This window comes from Manis pentadactyla, chromosome Y, assembly GCF_030020395.1.
Source record: "Manis pentadactyla isolate mManPen7 chromosome Y, mManPen7.hap1, whole genome shotgun sequence".
Taxonomy (NCBI): Eukaryota; Metazoa; Chordata; class Mammalia; order Pholidota; family Manidae; genus Manis; species Manis pentadactyla.
Genome location: NC_080039.1, coordinates 24,098,373 through 24,114,358, shown reverse-complemented (window position 1 = coordinate 24,114,358; position 15,986 = coordinate 24,098,373). Strand labels below are relative to the sequence as shown.

Genomic DNA, 15,986 nt, shown 5'->3' with positions numbered 1-15,986 from the left:
GAAATTTTTTATACTTGAGAAAGTGCTATTGGGATTAAGTCCATTTTGCATGAAATTTTGCCTTCCCTATTCTACGTTTTTTTTTTTTTAAATTAAGTTGATATAACAACATTTTTTACCTATTTGTTGTAATGTTTTTGTGGTTTTTCTCCCCTGTTACTTCACATATGGTTCCGTTACTTTTTTTTTTTTTTTTTGGACATTTCCAGTGTTCCTGCTGTGATAGGACATTTGTGATCCATTAAACCTCATATTGTTAAAAAAAAAAATGCACTCCAGAGCCTGTGTTACAAAGACCAGTAAAATTTTATTGCTGTAAAGTACTGAATTGTTCTGTATTAAGGCGAGTCAAGAGACTCAGACAGATTTTATTTCCAACAAAAATTCATGAAATTAAAGATGGTTACACCCGTACAAGTAAGTGAAATTCACTGTGGACTCTACTGATTGAATACACGTGATAGGGTCAGATTCTTTCCACAGAGTATTTGCTAATTAATAGTACAGTCAGTGAATGACTATATGGTATACACATACCTTATTGCACAAGCTTTGTAAATCTTTCTTCCTCAGTCTTTTTCTGTTTCACATGTACTGTTTCCATGCAAAGTTAACATTTTAGCAGATTCCACTCATGTTGTACTGAAGTAGTGTTTTCTCAACTTCCTTGAAAATATTTACTTACGTAGTTGTTATATGCAGGTTGTATTTTAGTCACTAAAGAGTTGACGTTGACTCAGCCTAAGCAACTACTGAGCAGCAGCATTAATCTATCAGCTCATCATGGACCAGGAAAAATGAGTCATTTTTGTTTTTATTTTCTTACTGTGGTAAAAATATGTATGACAGAATCTGCCATTCAGTTACTTATGAATGGATAATTGAGTAGCATTGATTATATGCACAATATTCGACAGTTATATTATGATCACCACTGTTTCTAGTGCCTTTTTTTTTTAACTTACAACATCTCCAATGCTCTCAACTCTGTAATTTTTTCTTGCCAAAAGACTAATACTTTTAAAGAAGTTTATTTTCTGTGTACATATTTCTTCAACTGCTGCAATCGGCCATACTTAATGTCCTTATTAAAGTTAAGTGGCTTTTATTTTTTATCTACCAAATGAACAGATTTCCCTACTCCAGCTCTGGAATCAGCCATTTTTTTGAAACCCAGTTACTACTAGTGTTAAATGATCTGTAGAAGCTAAGTCGTGGGTGCTAAGTGTTCATTGCGTTAACATATATGTTGCTGCTCGCATCTCCTCACAGTAAACAGAAGTAGGAATTACATATATGTATATATACATATGCTCATTTTCTCCCCTGCTGTATGAAAGTCTATGTATCTGTCTACACAAAAATGATGCGATCACACCAATGCTCCTAAGTACAGTCCAATACTTGAGTCTACTTTTGTTTTCTCTCTTTTTATATTTGAAACTTAACTTCTGGCAGTGACAAACCTCATTCCATCTTATCCTTTCATAGGTATTCTTACTTGATTAATCCTATAATTAATCTTACCTCTCTATTAGCATTCTTCTCCATATTCTCTCACAGAGCCTGACCTGCATCACTTCTTAAGGTTGTCCTTCCACATAAAACAATTGTTTTTAATTTATTTTGATATCATTAATGTACAATTACATGAACAGTATTATGATTACTAGACTCCCCCTATTATCATATCCCCCCATATGCCCCATTACAGTCACAGTCCGTCAGCGTACTAAGATGTTAAAGAATCATTACTTGTTTTCTCTGTATATACTACATTTCCCGTGTCCTACCCCCTGCTACATTATGTGTGCTAATCATGATGCCCCGTTTTCTTTCCCTCTTATCCCTCAATTCCCTCCCATCCTTCCCAGTCCCTTTCCTTTTGATAATTGTTAGTCCATTCTTGAGTTCTGTGAGTCTGCCGCTGTTTTGTTCCTTCCGTTTTCACTTTGTTCTTATACTCCACAGATGAGTGAAATCATTTGGTACTTGTCTTTCTCCATCTGACTTATTTCACTGAGTGTAATACCCTCTCACTCCATCCATGTCGTTGCAGATGGTACACTTTGTTTTCTTCTCATGGCTGAGGTACTCCATTGTGTATATGTACCACATCTTCTTTATCCATTCATCTACTGATGGACACTGACATTGCTTCCATTTCTTGGCTGTTGTAAATAGTGCTGTGATAAACGTAGTAGTGCATATGTCTTTCTCAAGCGGAGCTGTTGCAATCCTAGGGTAAATTCCTAGGAGTGGAATTCCTGGGTCAAATGGTATTTTTACTTTGAGTTTTTAAAGGAGCCTCTGTATTGCTTTCCACAATGGTTGAACTAGTTTACATTCCCACCAGCAGTGTAGGAGGGTTCGCCTTTCTCCACATCCTCGCCAACATTTGTTGTTTGACTTTTGGATGTTGGCCATCGTAACTGGTGTGAGGTGATATCTCATTGTGGTTTTAATTTGCATTTCTCTGATGATTAGCGATGTGGAGCATCTTTTCACGTGCCTGTTGTCCAACTGAATTTCTTCTTTGGAGAAGTGTCTGTTCAGGTCGTCTGCCCATTTTTTAATTGGTTTGTTTGCTTTTTGTTTGTTGAGCTGTGTGAGCTCTTTATGTAATTTGGATGTCAACCCTTTATCAGATATGTCATTTATGAATATATTCTCCCATACTGTAGGATGTCTTTGTGTTCTACTGATGGTGTCCTTTGCTCTACAGAAGCTTTTTAGTTTGGTATAGTCCCACTTTTTCATTTTTGCTTTTGTTTCCCTTGCCCAGGGAGAAATGTTCATGAAGCAGTTGCTCATGTTTATGTCTAATAGATTAGAGTTTTTTGGTTGCACGACTTACATTCAGGTCTTTGATGCATTTTGAGTTTACTTTTGTGTATGGGGTTAGACAGTATTCCAGTTTCATTCTCTTAAATGTACCTGTCCAGTTTTGCCAACACCAGCTGTTGAAGAGGCTGTCCTTTCCCCATGGTATACCCATGGTTCCTTTATCGTATTTTAATTGACCATATATGCTTGGGTTTATATCTGGACTCTGTATCCTGTTTCACTGGTCTATGGGTCTGTTCTTGCGCCAGTACCAAATTGTTTTGATTACAGTGGCTTTGTAGTAGAGCTCGAAGTCAGGAAGCGCAACTCCCCCTGCTTTATTCTTCCGTCTCAGGATTGCTTTGGCTATTCAGGGTCTTTTGTCATTCCAATTGAATTTTAGGACCATTTGCTCTAGTTCATTGAAGAATGCTGTAGGTACTTTGATAGGGATTGCAGTGAATCTGTTTATTGCTTTATGCAGGATGGCCATTTTGACAATATTAATTCTTCCTAGCCAAGAGCATGGAATGAATTTCCATTTATTACTGTCCTCTTTAATTTTTCTTAAGAGTGCCCCGTAGTTTGCAGGTATAGGTCTTTCACTTGCTTGGTTAGGTTTGTTCTTGGGTATTTTATTCTTTTTGATGCAATTGTGAATGGAATTGTTGTCCCGATTTCTCTTTCTGCTATTTCATCATTAGTGTACAGGAAAGCAACAGATTTCTGTGTATTAATTTTGTATCCTGCAACTTTGCTGAATTCAGATTTTAGATCTGGTTGTTTTGGAGTGGATTCTTCAGGGTTTCCTATGTACAGTATCATGTAGTCTGCAGACAGGGACAGTTTAACTTCTTCCTTTCCAATCTGGATGCCTTGTATTTCTTTGTATTGTCTGATTGCCATGGCTGGGACCTCCAAAACTATGTTGAATAAAAGTGGGGAGAGTGGGCGTCCTTGTCTTGTTCCCGATCTTAAAGGAAAAGCTGTGTGTCTGTCATATATGGCCTTCATTGTGTTGAGGCGCTTGCCCTCTGTACCCATTTTGTTGAGAGATTTTATCATGAATGAATGTTGAATTTTGTCGAATGCTTTTCCAGCGTCTATGGAGATGATCATGTGGTTCATGTGGTTTTTGTCCTTCTTTTTGTCGATGGTAGTGGCTGATGATGGATTTTTGGATGCTGTACCATCCTTGCATCCCTGGGATGAATCCCACTTGATCATGGTAGATGATCCTTTTGATGTATTTTTGAATTCTGTTTGCTAATATTTTGTTGAGTATTTTTGCATGTGTGTTCATCAGGGATATTGGTCTGTAATTTTCTTTTTTTGTGGGGTCTTTGTCTGGTTTTGGTATTGGAGTGATGTTGGCTTCCTAAAATGAGTTTGGGAGTATTCCCTCCTCTTCTACTTTTTGGAGAACTTTAAGGAGGATGGGTGTTAGGTCTTCACTAAATGTTTGATAAAATTCAGTGGTGAAGTCATCTGGTCCAGGAGTTTTGTTCTTAGCTAGTTTTTTGGTTACCAGTTCAGTTTCTTTGTTGGTATTTGGTCTATTCAGATTTTCTGTTTCTTCCTTGGTCAGCCTTGGAAGGTTTTATTTTTCCAGAAAGTTGTCCATTTCTTCTATGTTATCCAGTTTGTACCATATAATTTTTCATAGTATTCTCTCATAATTCTTTGTATTTCTGTGTTATCCGTAGTGATTTTTCCTTTCTTATTTCTGATTCTGTTTATGTGTGGAGACTCTTTTTTTCTTGATAAGTCTGGCTAGGGTTTATCTTTTTTGTTTATTTTCTTGAAGAATCAGCCCCCCCTTTCATTGATTCTTTCAATTGTTTTATTCTTCTCAAATTTATTCATTTCTGCTTTAATCTTTATTATGTCCCTTCTTCTACTGACTTTGGGCCTCATTTGTTCTTCCTTTTCTAGTTTGATTAATTGTTAGTTTAGAGTGTTCATTTGGGATTGTCCTTCTTTCCTGAGGTTGGCCTGTATTGCAATATATTTCCCTCTTAGCGTTGCCTTTGCTGCGTCCCACAGATTTTGTGTTATTGAATTATGGGTGTCATTTGTCTCTGTATATTGCTTGATCTCTTGTTTTTATTTGGTCACTGATCCATTGATTGATTAGGAGCATGTTATTAAGCCTCCATGTGTTTGTGGGCTTTTTCGTTTTCTTTCTGTAATTTATTTCTAGTTTCATACCTTTGTGATCTGAGAAGCTGGTTGGTACAATTTCAGTGTTTTGGAATTTATTGAGGTTCTTCTTGTGGCCTAGTGTATGATCTGTTCTTGAAAATGTTCCATGTGCACTTGAGAAGAAAGTGTATCCTGTTGCTTTTGGATTCCTTCCACATAAAATTTAAGCAAAGCACTACTAAAAACAATAATTCGTGTCTTTTAGAGATAACCTGGACTGCCCACTCAGTAATCTCAGTGTACTGTATATGTACTCTTTTGATATGTATTAAACATTTCGAAATGGTAAAAGAGGAATAAATACCATAGAGGTAAGGCCACTGAATGAAAGTGGAAATCTGAAAAAAGGGGGACATAGAAGGAAGTGTGGGTCAAGAGCAATACAAAGATGGGAATAATTTTCTTATGGTAGAGCTGAAAGAGCTTGAACAAGTGTAGCTGTCAAGCTAATGCCTTTTTTTTCTTCTTATTTGAATGTTACTTACGTGTCACTGTTCTGGCTCCCCTTCTTCAGGGAACTCTTATCTGAACAAGCTAAACTTCTGTATTATACTGTCATTATTCCCCTGTTTGCCAATTGAATATGACCTAATTAGTGTTCAGAAGTGTGTTTGTGTACGACAGGCTGTATTACTTGTTTTCTGCTATTATTGATAGGTTTCCTGTTTCGTTCTCTTCCCTACATGGCCACTTGTTTCCACTGAAATAATTTTTCATTATTACAAAGCCAACTTTTTATATTGTACTAAATTTAAAGCTACATAACATAATACACCTCATTTTGTGTTTCCAGAGAACAAGGATATTCTTTTATGTATCCATAGAAGACTTTATGTAGATCAGAATGTCTAACATCTTTGATACTTTTGAAAACTAACCAGTTGTTTTTTGTACATTCTGTCGAATTGGGCTTTGTATGCTTTCTCGTTATCATGTCATTTAAAAAATATTTTGGTACAATTCACTTTAACAAAAACTTTACTGTCTTAATGTGTTATTTTTTATTAAGTGTATTTCTATTGTGCAGGAAACCTCCAAAACTTTTCCCGCTTAAAAAACTGGAACTCTATACCCATTAAACAAAAATTCTCCATTTATCCTCTTCTCCTAGCTCCTAGCAACCAGTATTCCACTTAATTAATGAGGTTTTAACTTCTCTGCATACCTTATATAAGTGGTCTCATACAGTCTCTCTTTTTATGTGACTAGTGGCTTGTTCATTTCGCCTGATGTCCTTAAAATTCATCCATGTGTAAAGTATGGCCGATTTGATTTCCTTTCTTTTTAAGGCTGAGTCTATTCCACTGTAGGCTTGTAATTTCGGGCTAGCTCCCTGTGCACTAGGGGAAACTTCAAACCGTTCAGGGGAGGGCTCTTGACTTTGAACGGGAAAGAACTCTTGAGCAGGTCAGACAAGTGTAGGTAAGGAAGGAATTCATTAAAACGAGAGCAGCAGCCACACAGGCAGCAGAGAGAAGGAAGAGCAGAGGGAGGACAGGGAAGTTCACTGAACTCCTCTTCCGTTCATGGAAAATCTTTTGCTAACTCCTAAAGCCAGGGTCACCTGGTATCTGGTGTGATCCTGAATCCATATGGCACGAGAACTAAGTCCCTACCACCCCAGGATTTTGGGGAGGCACAGAGCACTGGATGTAGTGAGATTATGTTCTGATAACTTACAAAAGGCAATCAGGAGATTTTCAGGCAGGCTGCTAAAGAGCATGATCATACAGCTGCAGCCCTGTCCCGGTCACTCAGGTGGCAAGTACCTGCAAGTCAAAATCAGAGATCTCAGTAGTCCCTCTCTACTTGTTTGAAGTAAAAAAAAAGGAGCATGAAGACTTGTACTGAAGTCCAGAAAATAGGATGTGAAATGGCGAAGTGGCAAGAACACTTCTACTGGAAAAGTGAAGAGACAAAACACAGTTAGGTTGAGCAGTAAGAAGTCTTTATTTCAGGCAAAAGTACACACTTGAAGAAAGGGGAGTGCAGGCAACCCCAAAGAGGAGATGCACTTTAAGGCTTAGAATTCGGATTTTTAAGGGTTTCAGGAGTGGGGCAATAGACTATGGGTGGTGGAGGTGCAGGCTTGACAAGTGGTCTCATGAATGTCTGTCTATTGTGGGAGACATTATGTTGTCTGTAGAATGTCCTCTAGATATTCTGTCAGATAAACTTAAAACACAAGGAATTTATTGATCCTGTTCTTCTCTACAATAGTGGTTATTCTCAAGCAGTGGGGACATGTCATTTAGGAGTGCTTGCCTTGCCTTAAAATAGTCTGTTACTGTCTGATTGCCATAAAGTATGTTAGTAATCTAACCCCTTTTACTGACTGGTGTTTAAAATAGAATGAATCAGCCTCAGATGTACTCTCTCTTGTTCTTACTGTACTTTTTATATATCAGTATTTACCTTTATTATTGAGTCCCCCACCATACCCCATTGCAGTCACTGTCCATCAGTGTAGTAAGACTTGCAAAATATATACATTTTTAGGTATAGGCAAAAACAATTAATCATAATGCTTGTCCCATGTCCCTACCCTACCTCAGCAACAAATTTTTGTTGATCAATTCATCTGTCAGCATATGCCTAATGTTCCCCTGTTTAGGCTATTATTAATAATGCTGGTATGGACAATTTTGCACAAGTTTTGGTCTGGGCATATACTTGCACTTTTCTTGGATGTAGACTTGGGAGAGAAATTGCTGGTCAATAACAGTAATCTTGTGTGTGACATCAGGGAAGTGCCAAATTGTACTTAAAAGTGGGTGCCCCATTTTTCTGTTCTCTCAAGTAAGATACAGGGGTCCTAATTCGTATCACCAGTTTTCACCAATACCTGTCACTGTTTTTAATATCATCATCTTCTCATCATAGTTGTGTTTTTAAGTGGCCTCTCGTTATGGCTTTGATCTGTCCCTGTTGGCTAATGATGCTGAGTATTTTTTCATGTGCTTATGAGCCATATGTGTGTCTTGGAGCAGTATCTAGTCACAGCCTTTGCTTGTATTTTTAATTAGATTATCTGTCTTACTCCATTGTAAATGTTCTTGATACATTCAGATACAAGTCCTCTTTGATTTACGAATACTTCCTCCCATTCTGGGCGTTCTGTTTTCACTCTCCAAGTAGTATCCTCTGATGCACAAAAGACTTAGTTTTGACATAGTCCCTCTTACTTATTTTTCCTCTTGTTACTTGCACTTTGGGCATTGTATGTAAGCAGTAATCTCTAATACAGAATCATTTGTTTTTCCAAGAGGGGATTATCTTTTTATTGTGTCTTCTGATTATGCGTTTGTGGGTTTTTCTATGCCCAATTGTCTCTGTAATATGAAAGGAAATACAAGCTTTTCCTAACTTCTAGGTATACTTTAGGAAACAGTCTCTTACGCTGTTTTGTTTTTAAGTTACATCTTCTCTTGAAAGTTATTTAATTTTATTTCATTAAAGGATCAACAGTTCAAGCATAATAAGAGGCAAATCATTGAGACCTTGGTGGGAGGAGCTTGTGTTATTTGAGTTTCAAAAACGAATTCCTCTTCAGTGTGGGGTTTTTGTTTTCTTTTTCTTTTTCCAGTAGATGAAGCACGTGTTGATTTGAGGTCTCTAGATAGGAAACTGTTGCCTTTGTATTTTGGTTGGTGATTAAAGAGCCCTAGTTGATCATTCGGGAGTCCAGTACTGGTTGTCTTGTAACATTTGATCTCAGAAATGATATTTATTGATGTTCCATATTCAAAATAAACTCTTGAATGTATCAAATGTGAGATGTTAAGAACATATGTATTGCCTTACTACACTGATGGACAGTGACTGCAATGGGGTATGGCGGGGGACTCAGTAATAAAGGTAAATGTAAAAACCACATTGTTTTTCTTGTGGAACCTTCATAAGAGTGCATAATAATGACACCTTAATGAAGAGTTAATTAAATTGTTTTTAAAAGAACATTATATATTGTATTTTACTCTGGGCTGTGTCTGGTTTTTTTGACAGATAGCATAACAATAGGAAAATTAAGAACTGTTTGTTTGGACCATGCAAAACTTGGAGAAAATATCCTTGAACCGTCTCTTGATTCACTTTTCTGTGGTCCTTCTGCCTCCAGAGTGCTATACCTAACAGAGGTTGGTGTTTTTCCTATTCAAAACTATAATTTCTACATCATACAGTGATATGAAGAACATATGTAAGATTTTGAAATAATTTGAATTAGTTAATTGTTTCAAATTATTATGTGAAACAGTGAAGAATTTCTTAGTTTCAATAAAGGAAATGGAAGTTATAGATTCATTTTTTATTACCCTTTAATGCAGTTTTCATCCCACGCCCCCTTTTCTTTCTAGGTAGTTTATGTCCTGTTAATGCCTGCTGGTGCATCTTTGGCAGATGATTCCCCTGACTTTCAGTTTCACTTCTTGAAAAGTGGTGGCTTATCCCTTGTACTGAGTATGCTAACAAGTAATAACTTCCTGCCAAATACAGATACGGAAACTCGGAGAGGTGCTTACTTCAATAGTCTTAAAATAGCTAAACTGTTGTTAACTGCCATTGGCAGTGGCCATGTTCGAGCTATAGCAGAAGCATGTCAGCCAGCTGCAGATGGTGCAGATACCATAAAAACGGTAAATTTTTAAAATCTTTAAAACGAGTTGTGTTTAATACTTAATTTTTTAAAATTTAACTTCTCAGTGGCTCTTTAGAGAATGCAAATTTAAGTCAATATGTTGTTGTATTTGTACTGAAATGTATAGGTATTCTTTAAGGATTATATTAATCTCAGAGGACGCCTCATCCCTTTACATCCTTTTTGAGCTTCAGTTGTTTGTCTCATAAAAACTGTAGCTGAATATTTTAATTCATACCTGAAAGATATTTAAAAAACAGTAATGGTAACAGAAATATTTAATCAGCATGTTGCCCATCTCTCCTCTGCCGTGACTAACATAACCACCACAACTAACAAAGACTCTTGGACATGCATCAAGGTATCATCCTTGATACATGTCATTGAATTTTCTTAAGATATGCTGAGATTTAATGCGTGGATAGAATGTAGCGTCCAGTTCGCACTAACTTTTGAGTTCTTTTATTTACATTACAAGTGAAAGTTTTATTAAATTACCGGCTGAAGGTAAAATGGTTTGGGGTGAATAATTTTAGAAATGAGCTTGATTCTTAGGGAAATTTGAATAATGGCTACACCTATGATATTTAGAATTTTCATTATTTTACGTAGGATTATAGTGTTGTAGATTTTGTTTCAAAGAAAGAATCATGCTAAGGCATTTCAAATAAAATAAACTGCCTGGGATTTTCTAAAATAATTCTGGGGAGGTAGGCACAGTTAATGTGTATTGATACAGTGAAACAAGTTGGCCTTTTACTGATAATTATTGAAACAAAGTAATGTGTACTTAATGGTTATTCGCACAGTTAACCTTTGAAGAATACAGGGGTTTAGGAGCACTGATACCCCTGCCAGCCCAACACAGTCAAAAATCTGTGTGTAACTTTTGATCCACCAAAAACTTGACTAATAGCCTACTGTTGACTTCCTATTTTGTAAGTCAAAATTAAAATCTAAAAAAATTTTAAAAAGTGTAAATCTGAAGAGGTAAAATAATTTGGTCCAAATAAGAAAAATGACCTCAGAATAGCTCAGTGAGTAAACAGACTGCACCTATTCTTTCTGCTCTTCTAACTTTTTTTTCGGTCTACTTATTCTAGCAATAATTAAGAGTCATGTTAAACATTTCCAACTGTAAAATGGAAGAACACCAGTCCTGAACAGTTGTGAGAGGACTAGAATGGCTTAGCCTATCTGTTACCAACAAGATCATCCACATGGTGCTAAAGACCTATAGTGTGCAGTAAGATAGGAAAAAATGGGGCAGAGATGGTGATTAAAAGGAGGCATAAGGGAGTTTTCTGGAGAACTAGCCTCTTTCTTTATTTGGGTGGTGGTTATATAGGTGTGTTCAGTTTACGAACACTCATAATAAATCTGTACTTCTTACATACATATATTCATGAATAAATAGTTAAAGGATGGAAGAACAGATTAGAAAAATTTTTCCATCTGTAATTGTGGGTTTGTCTATTTTTCTCTTTAGATTTGTCAAATTTCCTTTCATGTATTTTTCAAGTATTGTTTGGTACATCTACATTTATGATTGTTATGTCTTTGTGACAAATTATTTCAACTTGGTGTTCCTTTTTATTTTTTGTAATATTTTTTGTTCTTAAATCTACATAATATGATCTTTTTGTTTTTAATTAAAGCATCAATGATACACAATCTTGTGATGGTTTCAAATTCACAATACATTGCTTCAACATTCACCTATACTATCAGTCCTCACCACCTCCAGTGTGGTCACTGTTCGTCATTGAACTCAGATATTACAGAGTCATTACATCATTACCTGTGTTCTCCATAAGTACTACCGTCCCATGACCAACATGGATCGTGATTGCATTATTGTGCCCCTTAGTCCCCTTCTCTCACCCCCCGCACCCATCCCAGCCCTCCCTTTTGGTAACCACAACTCCCTTCATGGTGTCTATGGTCTAGTGCTGTTCTGTTCCTTCTCTTTTGCTTCCTGCTTATGCTCCACAAATGAGTGAAATAATTTGGTACTTGTCTTTCTCCATCTGGCTTATTTCACTGAGCATAATACCCTCTAGCTCCATCCGTGTTGTTGCAAATGGTAGGATTTGTTTTCTTCTTATGGCTGAATAGTAATCCATTGTGGATTTGTACCACATCTTCTTTATCCATTCATGTACTGAAGGACACTTAGGTTGCTTCCATATATGGGCTATTGTATACAGTGCAGCAATAAGCATAGGGGTGCATACGTCTTTTTGAATCAGTGGTCTTGATTACTTCAGGTAAATTCCTAGAAGTGGAATTACTGAGTAAAATGGTATCTCTGTTTTAGTTTTTTGAGAAATCTGCATATTACTTTCCACAGTGGTTGAACCAATTTCCATTCCCATGAACAGTGTCAGAAGGCTCCCCTTTCTCCACGTCCTTGCCAGCATTTGTTGTTTCTTGGATAGCATTGTCTGTTGGATAGTGGCTTTCCTAAGTGGTGTGATGTGGTAACTCATTGTGGTTTTATTTTTCATTTCCCTGATGATTAGCAATGTGGAGCATCCTTACATGTGCCTATTGGCCATCTGTATTTCTTTGGAGAAGTATCTGTTCAGATGCTTCACCCAATTTTTCCATCGGGTTGTATGTTACGGAGTGTTAAGGCATGTGAAGTCTTTACGTAGTTTGGATATTAACTCCTTATCAGATGAATCATTTAGAAATACATTCTTCCATACTGCAGGATGCCATATTGTTCTGCTGATGGTGTTGTTTGCTGTACAGAAGCTTTTCAGTTTGTCGTAGTCCCAGTTGTTCATTTTTTATTTTGTTCCCTCACCAAGGAGATGTGTTCAGGTAAAGGTTGCTCATGTTTATGTTCAAGAGATTCTTACCTATGTTTCTTTCTGAGAGTTTTATAGCATCATGACTTACATTCAGGTCTTTGATCCATTTTGAGTTTTACTTTTGTGTATAATGTTAGACAATCATCCAGTTCATTCTTTTACATATGGCTGTCCTGTTTTGCCAACACAAGAGGCTGACTTTTCCCCATTGTATATTCATGGCTCCTTTAACATAACTTATAATTGACCATATGTGTGTGGATTTACTTCTGAGCTCTCTATTCCTTTCCATTCATCTATGGGTCTGTTCTTGTGCCATTACCAAACTGTTTTGATTACTGTGGCTTTGTAGTAGAGCTTGAAATTAGAGAGTGTAATCCCTCCCAGCTTTGTTCTTCCTTCTCAGGATTGTTTTGGCTGTTCAAGGTCTTTTGTGGTTTCACACTTAATTTTATGATTATTCTGTCTAGATCTTGAAAAATGCCATTGGTATTTTCATAGGTATTGCATTGGATCTGTAAATTACTTTGGGCAAGATGGCCATTTTGACGATATTAATTCTTCCTGTCCATGAGCACAGGATAGATTTCTATTTATTGGTGTCTTAATTTCTCTCACGAGTACCTTGTTTTCAGAGTAAAGGTATTTCACCTCCTTGGTTAAGTTTATTCCCAGGTATTTTATTCTTTTTGATGCAGTTGTAAATGGGGTTGTTTTCCTGTTTTTTCTTTCTGCTAATATGTTGCTACTATAAAGGAATGTACCATATTTCTGTGTATTAATTTTATATCCTGTAACTTTGCTGAATTCAGTTATTAGTTCTAACTATTTTTGGTGGTGTCATTAGGGTTCTCTACATATAACACCATGTCATCTACAAATAGTGACAGTTTAACTTCTTCCCTATCAATTTTGATGCCTTTGTCTCTTGGTGATTTTTTTTGCTGTGGCTAGGATCTCCAGCCACTTTTATGTTGAACACAAGTGGTCAGAGTGGGCATCCTTGTCTTGTTCCTGATGTTAGAGGAAAACCTTTCAGCGTTTTGCTCTTAAAAGGATTATTTTGACCGTGGGTTTGTTGTGTATGGCCTTAATTATGTTGAGGTATGTACCCTCTATGCCCATTTAATTGAGAGTTTTACTCATGAATAGATGTTGAGCTGTGTCAAATGCTTTTACAGCATCAATTGAGACGATGGTGTGATTTTTGTCATCCTCCTTGTTGATGTGATGTGTGATACTGATTTACTTTCAAATATTGTATGATCCTTGCCTCCCTGGAAGAAATCTCACTTGGTCATGATGGTTGATCTTTTTGATATGTGTTTGAATTTGGTTTGCTAATAATTTCTTGAGGATTTGTGCATCTGTTCATAATGAATATTTGTCTCTAATTTTCTTTTTTTGTGGTGTCCTTGTCTGGTTTTGGTATCGCAGTGATGCTCGTTTTGTAGAATGAGTTTGGGAGTATTCCTTCCTCTTGTACTTTTTGAAATGCTTTAAGAAGGATGGGTATTAGGTCTTTAAATGTTTGATAAAATTCAGCCATGAAGCCCATCTGGCTGGGAATTTTTGTTCTAGGTATTTCCTTGATTACCAATTCAACTTCAATCTTAGTATTGGTCTGTTCAGATTTTCTGTTTCTTCTTAGGTCAGTCTTGGAAGGTTGCATTTTTCTAGAATGTCCGTTTCTAGTAGGTCATTCAATTTATTGACATAGAATTTTTCATAGTATTTTCTAATAATTCCTTGTGTACCCATGGTGTCCTTTCTCATTTCTGATTATATTTATGTGTGTAAATTTTCTTTTTTTCTTGGTATATCTGGCTAGGGGTTTATCTTTTTTATTTCCCCAAAGAACCAGCTCCAGATAGGCTCTGTGGTTTGCTCTTCTAGATTTTTATTTGTGCTCTGATCTTTATTATGTCCCTCTCACTGAGTTTGGGCCTTACTTCTTCTTCTTTTCTGGTTGCTTTGTGAGTTTAGACTTCTTATTTGGGATTGTTCTTCTTTCTTGAGGTGAGCCTACATATTGCTGTGTAGTTTCCTCTTAGAACTGCCTTTGCCACATCCCGTAGGTTTTGGGCTGTTTGTTTTCATTTGTCTCCATATATTGTTTGATCTCTTAATTTTATCATCGATCCACTGATTATTTATAAGAATGTTGCTTAGCCTCCATGTGTTTGTAGACTATTTTGTATTCTCTGTGTAATTTATGTCTAGTTTCATACCATTGTGGTCTGAGAGGCTGCTTGATAAAATTTCAGTCTGTTGTAATTTATTGAGGGTCTTTTTGTGGCCGCCTCTGTGATCTGTGCTGGGAAATATCCCACGTGGACTTGAATGTGTGTACGGCTGCTTTTGGGCAGACTGTTCTGTAGATGTCTGTTAGGTCTATCTGTTCTAATGTGGTGTTCAGAGTCTCTGTCTCTTTATTTTCTGTCTAGTTGATCTGTTGGTGTGAGTGCTGTGTTAAAAGTCTCCTGATACAAATTTGTTGCATTCTGTCCACCTGTTTAATTCTGTGGTTCTGTGTTTTACATATTTAGGTGCTCCTCTTTTGAGGGCCTGATTATAATGGTTACATCCTCTTGTTGGACTGACCCCTTTCTCATTATGTAAGGCCCTTTTTGTATCTTGTTACTTGTTTTCTTTTGAAATCTATTTAGTCACGTACTGGTATTGCTACTCCTGCTTTTTTCTGCCTATAATTCGTGTGAACTATCTTTGTCCCTTCCTTCACTTACATTCCATGTAGGTCCTTGAATCTGAGATGAGTTTCTTGTAGATAGCACATAGATGGTTCTTGTTTCTTCCTTTATTTTTGTATCATTAATGTACAGTTACCTGAGCAACATGGTTACTAGACTCCTCCCCATTATCGAGTGCCGACCACAAACCCCATTACAGTCACTCTCCATCAGGGTAGTGATGCAATAGAATCACTACTTGTCCTCTCTGTGTTGTACAGTCTTCCCCATGAGTCCCCCACTATATTGTATCTGCTAATGATAATGCCCTTTTTATCCCCTTATCCCTCCGTTCCCACCCATCCTCCTCAGTCCCTTTCTCTTTGGTAACTTAGTCCAGTTTTGGGTTCTGTGATTCTGCTGCTCTTTTGTTCCTTCAGTTTTTCCTTTCTTTTTATTCACCACACATGAGTGTAATCATTTGATAGTTGTCTTTTTCCACCTGGCTTTTTTCACTGAGCAAAATACCCTCTAGCTCCATCCGTGCTGTTGCAAGTGGTAGGATTTCTTTTCTTCTTATGGCTGAATAATATTACATTGTGTATATTTACCACATCCTCTTTATCCATTCATGTACTGTTGGACACTTAGGTTGCTTCTGATTCTAGGCATTGTAGGTAGCGCTGTGGTAAGCATAGGGGTGCCTATGTCTTTTTCAAGCAGGGCTGCTGCATTCTTAAGGTAAATTCCTAGGAGTGGAATTCCTGGGTCTAATGGTATTTCTATTTTGAGTTCTTTGAGTAACCT

The 15,986-nt window shown here is 36.8% G+C and overlaps 1 protein-coding gene across 3 annotated transcripts in view; it reads left to right on the top strand.

Moving 5' to 3' along the window:
- Positions 1 to 15,986, top strand: part of LOC130682130 (probable ubiquitin carboxyl-terminal hydrolase FAF-X) — a 166,398-nt gene that overhangs the window by 64,211 nt on the left and 86,201 nt on the right. For 2 of the 3 annotated variants that reach the window (XM_057496266.1, XM_057496267.1), the window contains exons 21-22: positions 9,037 to 9,167; positions 9,387 to 9,645. In XM_057496266.1, coding sequence (XP_057352249.1) covers positions 9,037 to 9,167; positions 9,387 to 9,645 — 390 coding nt within the window. Of the gene's footprint in view, positions 1 to 9,036; positions 9,168 to 9,386; positions 9,666 to 15,986 lie in introns of all 3 variants that reach the window. The other variant, XM_057496265.1, reaches the window with a different exon arrangement.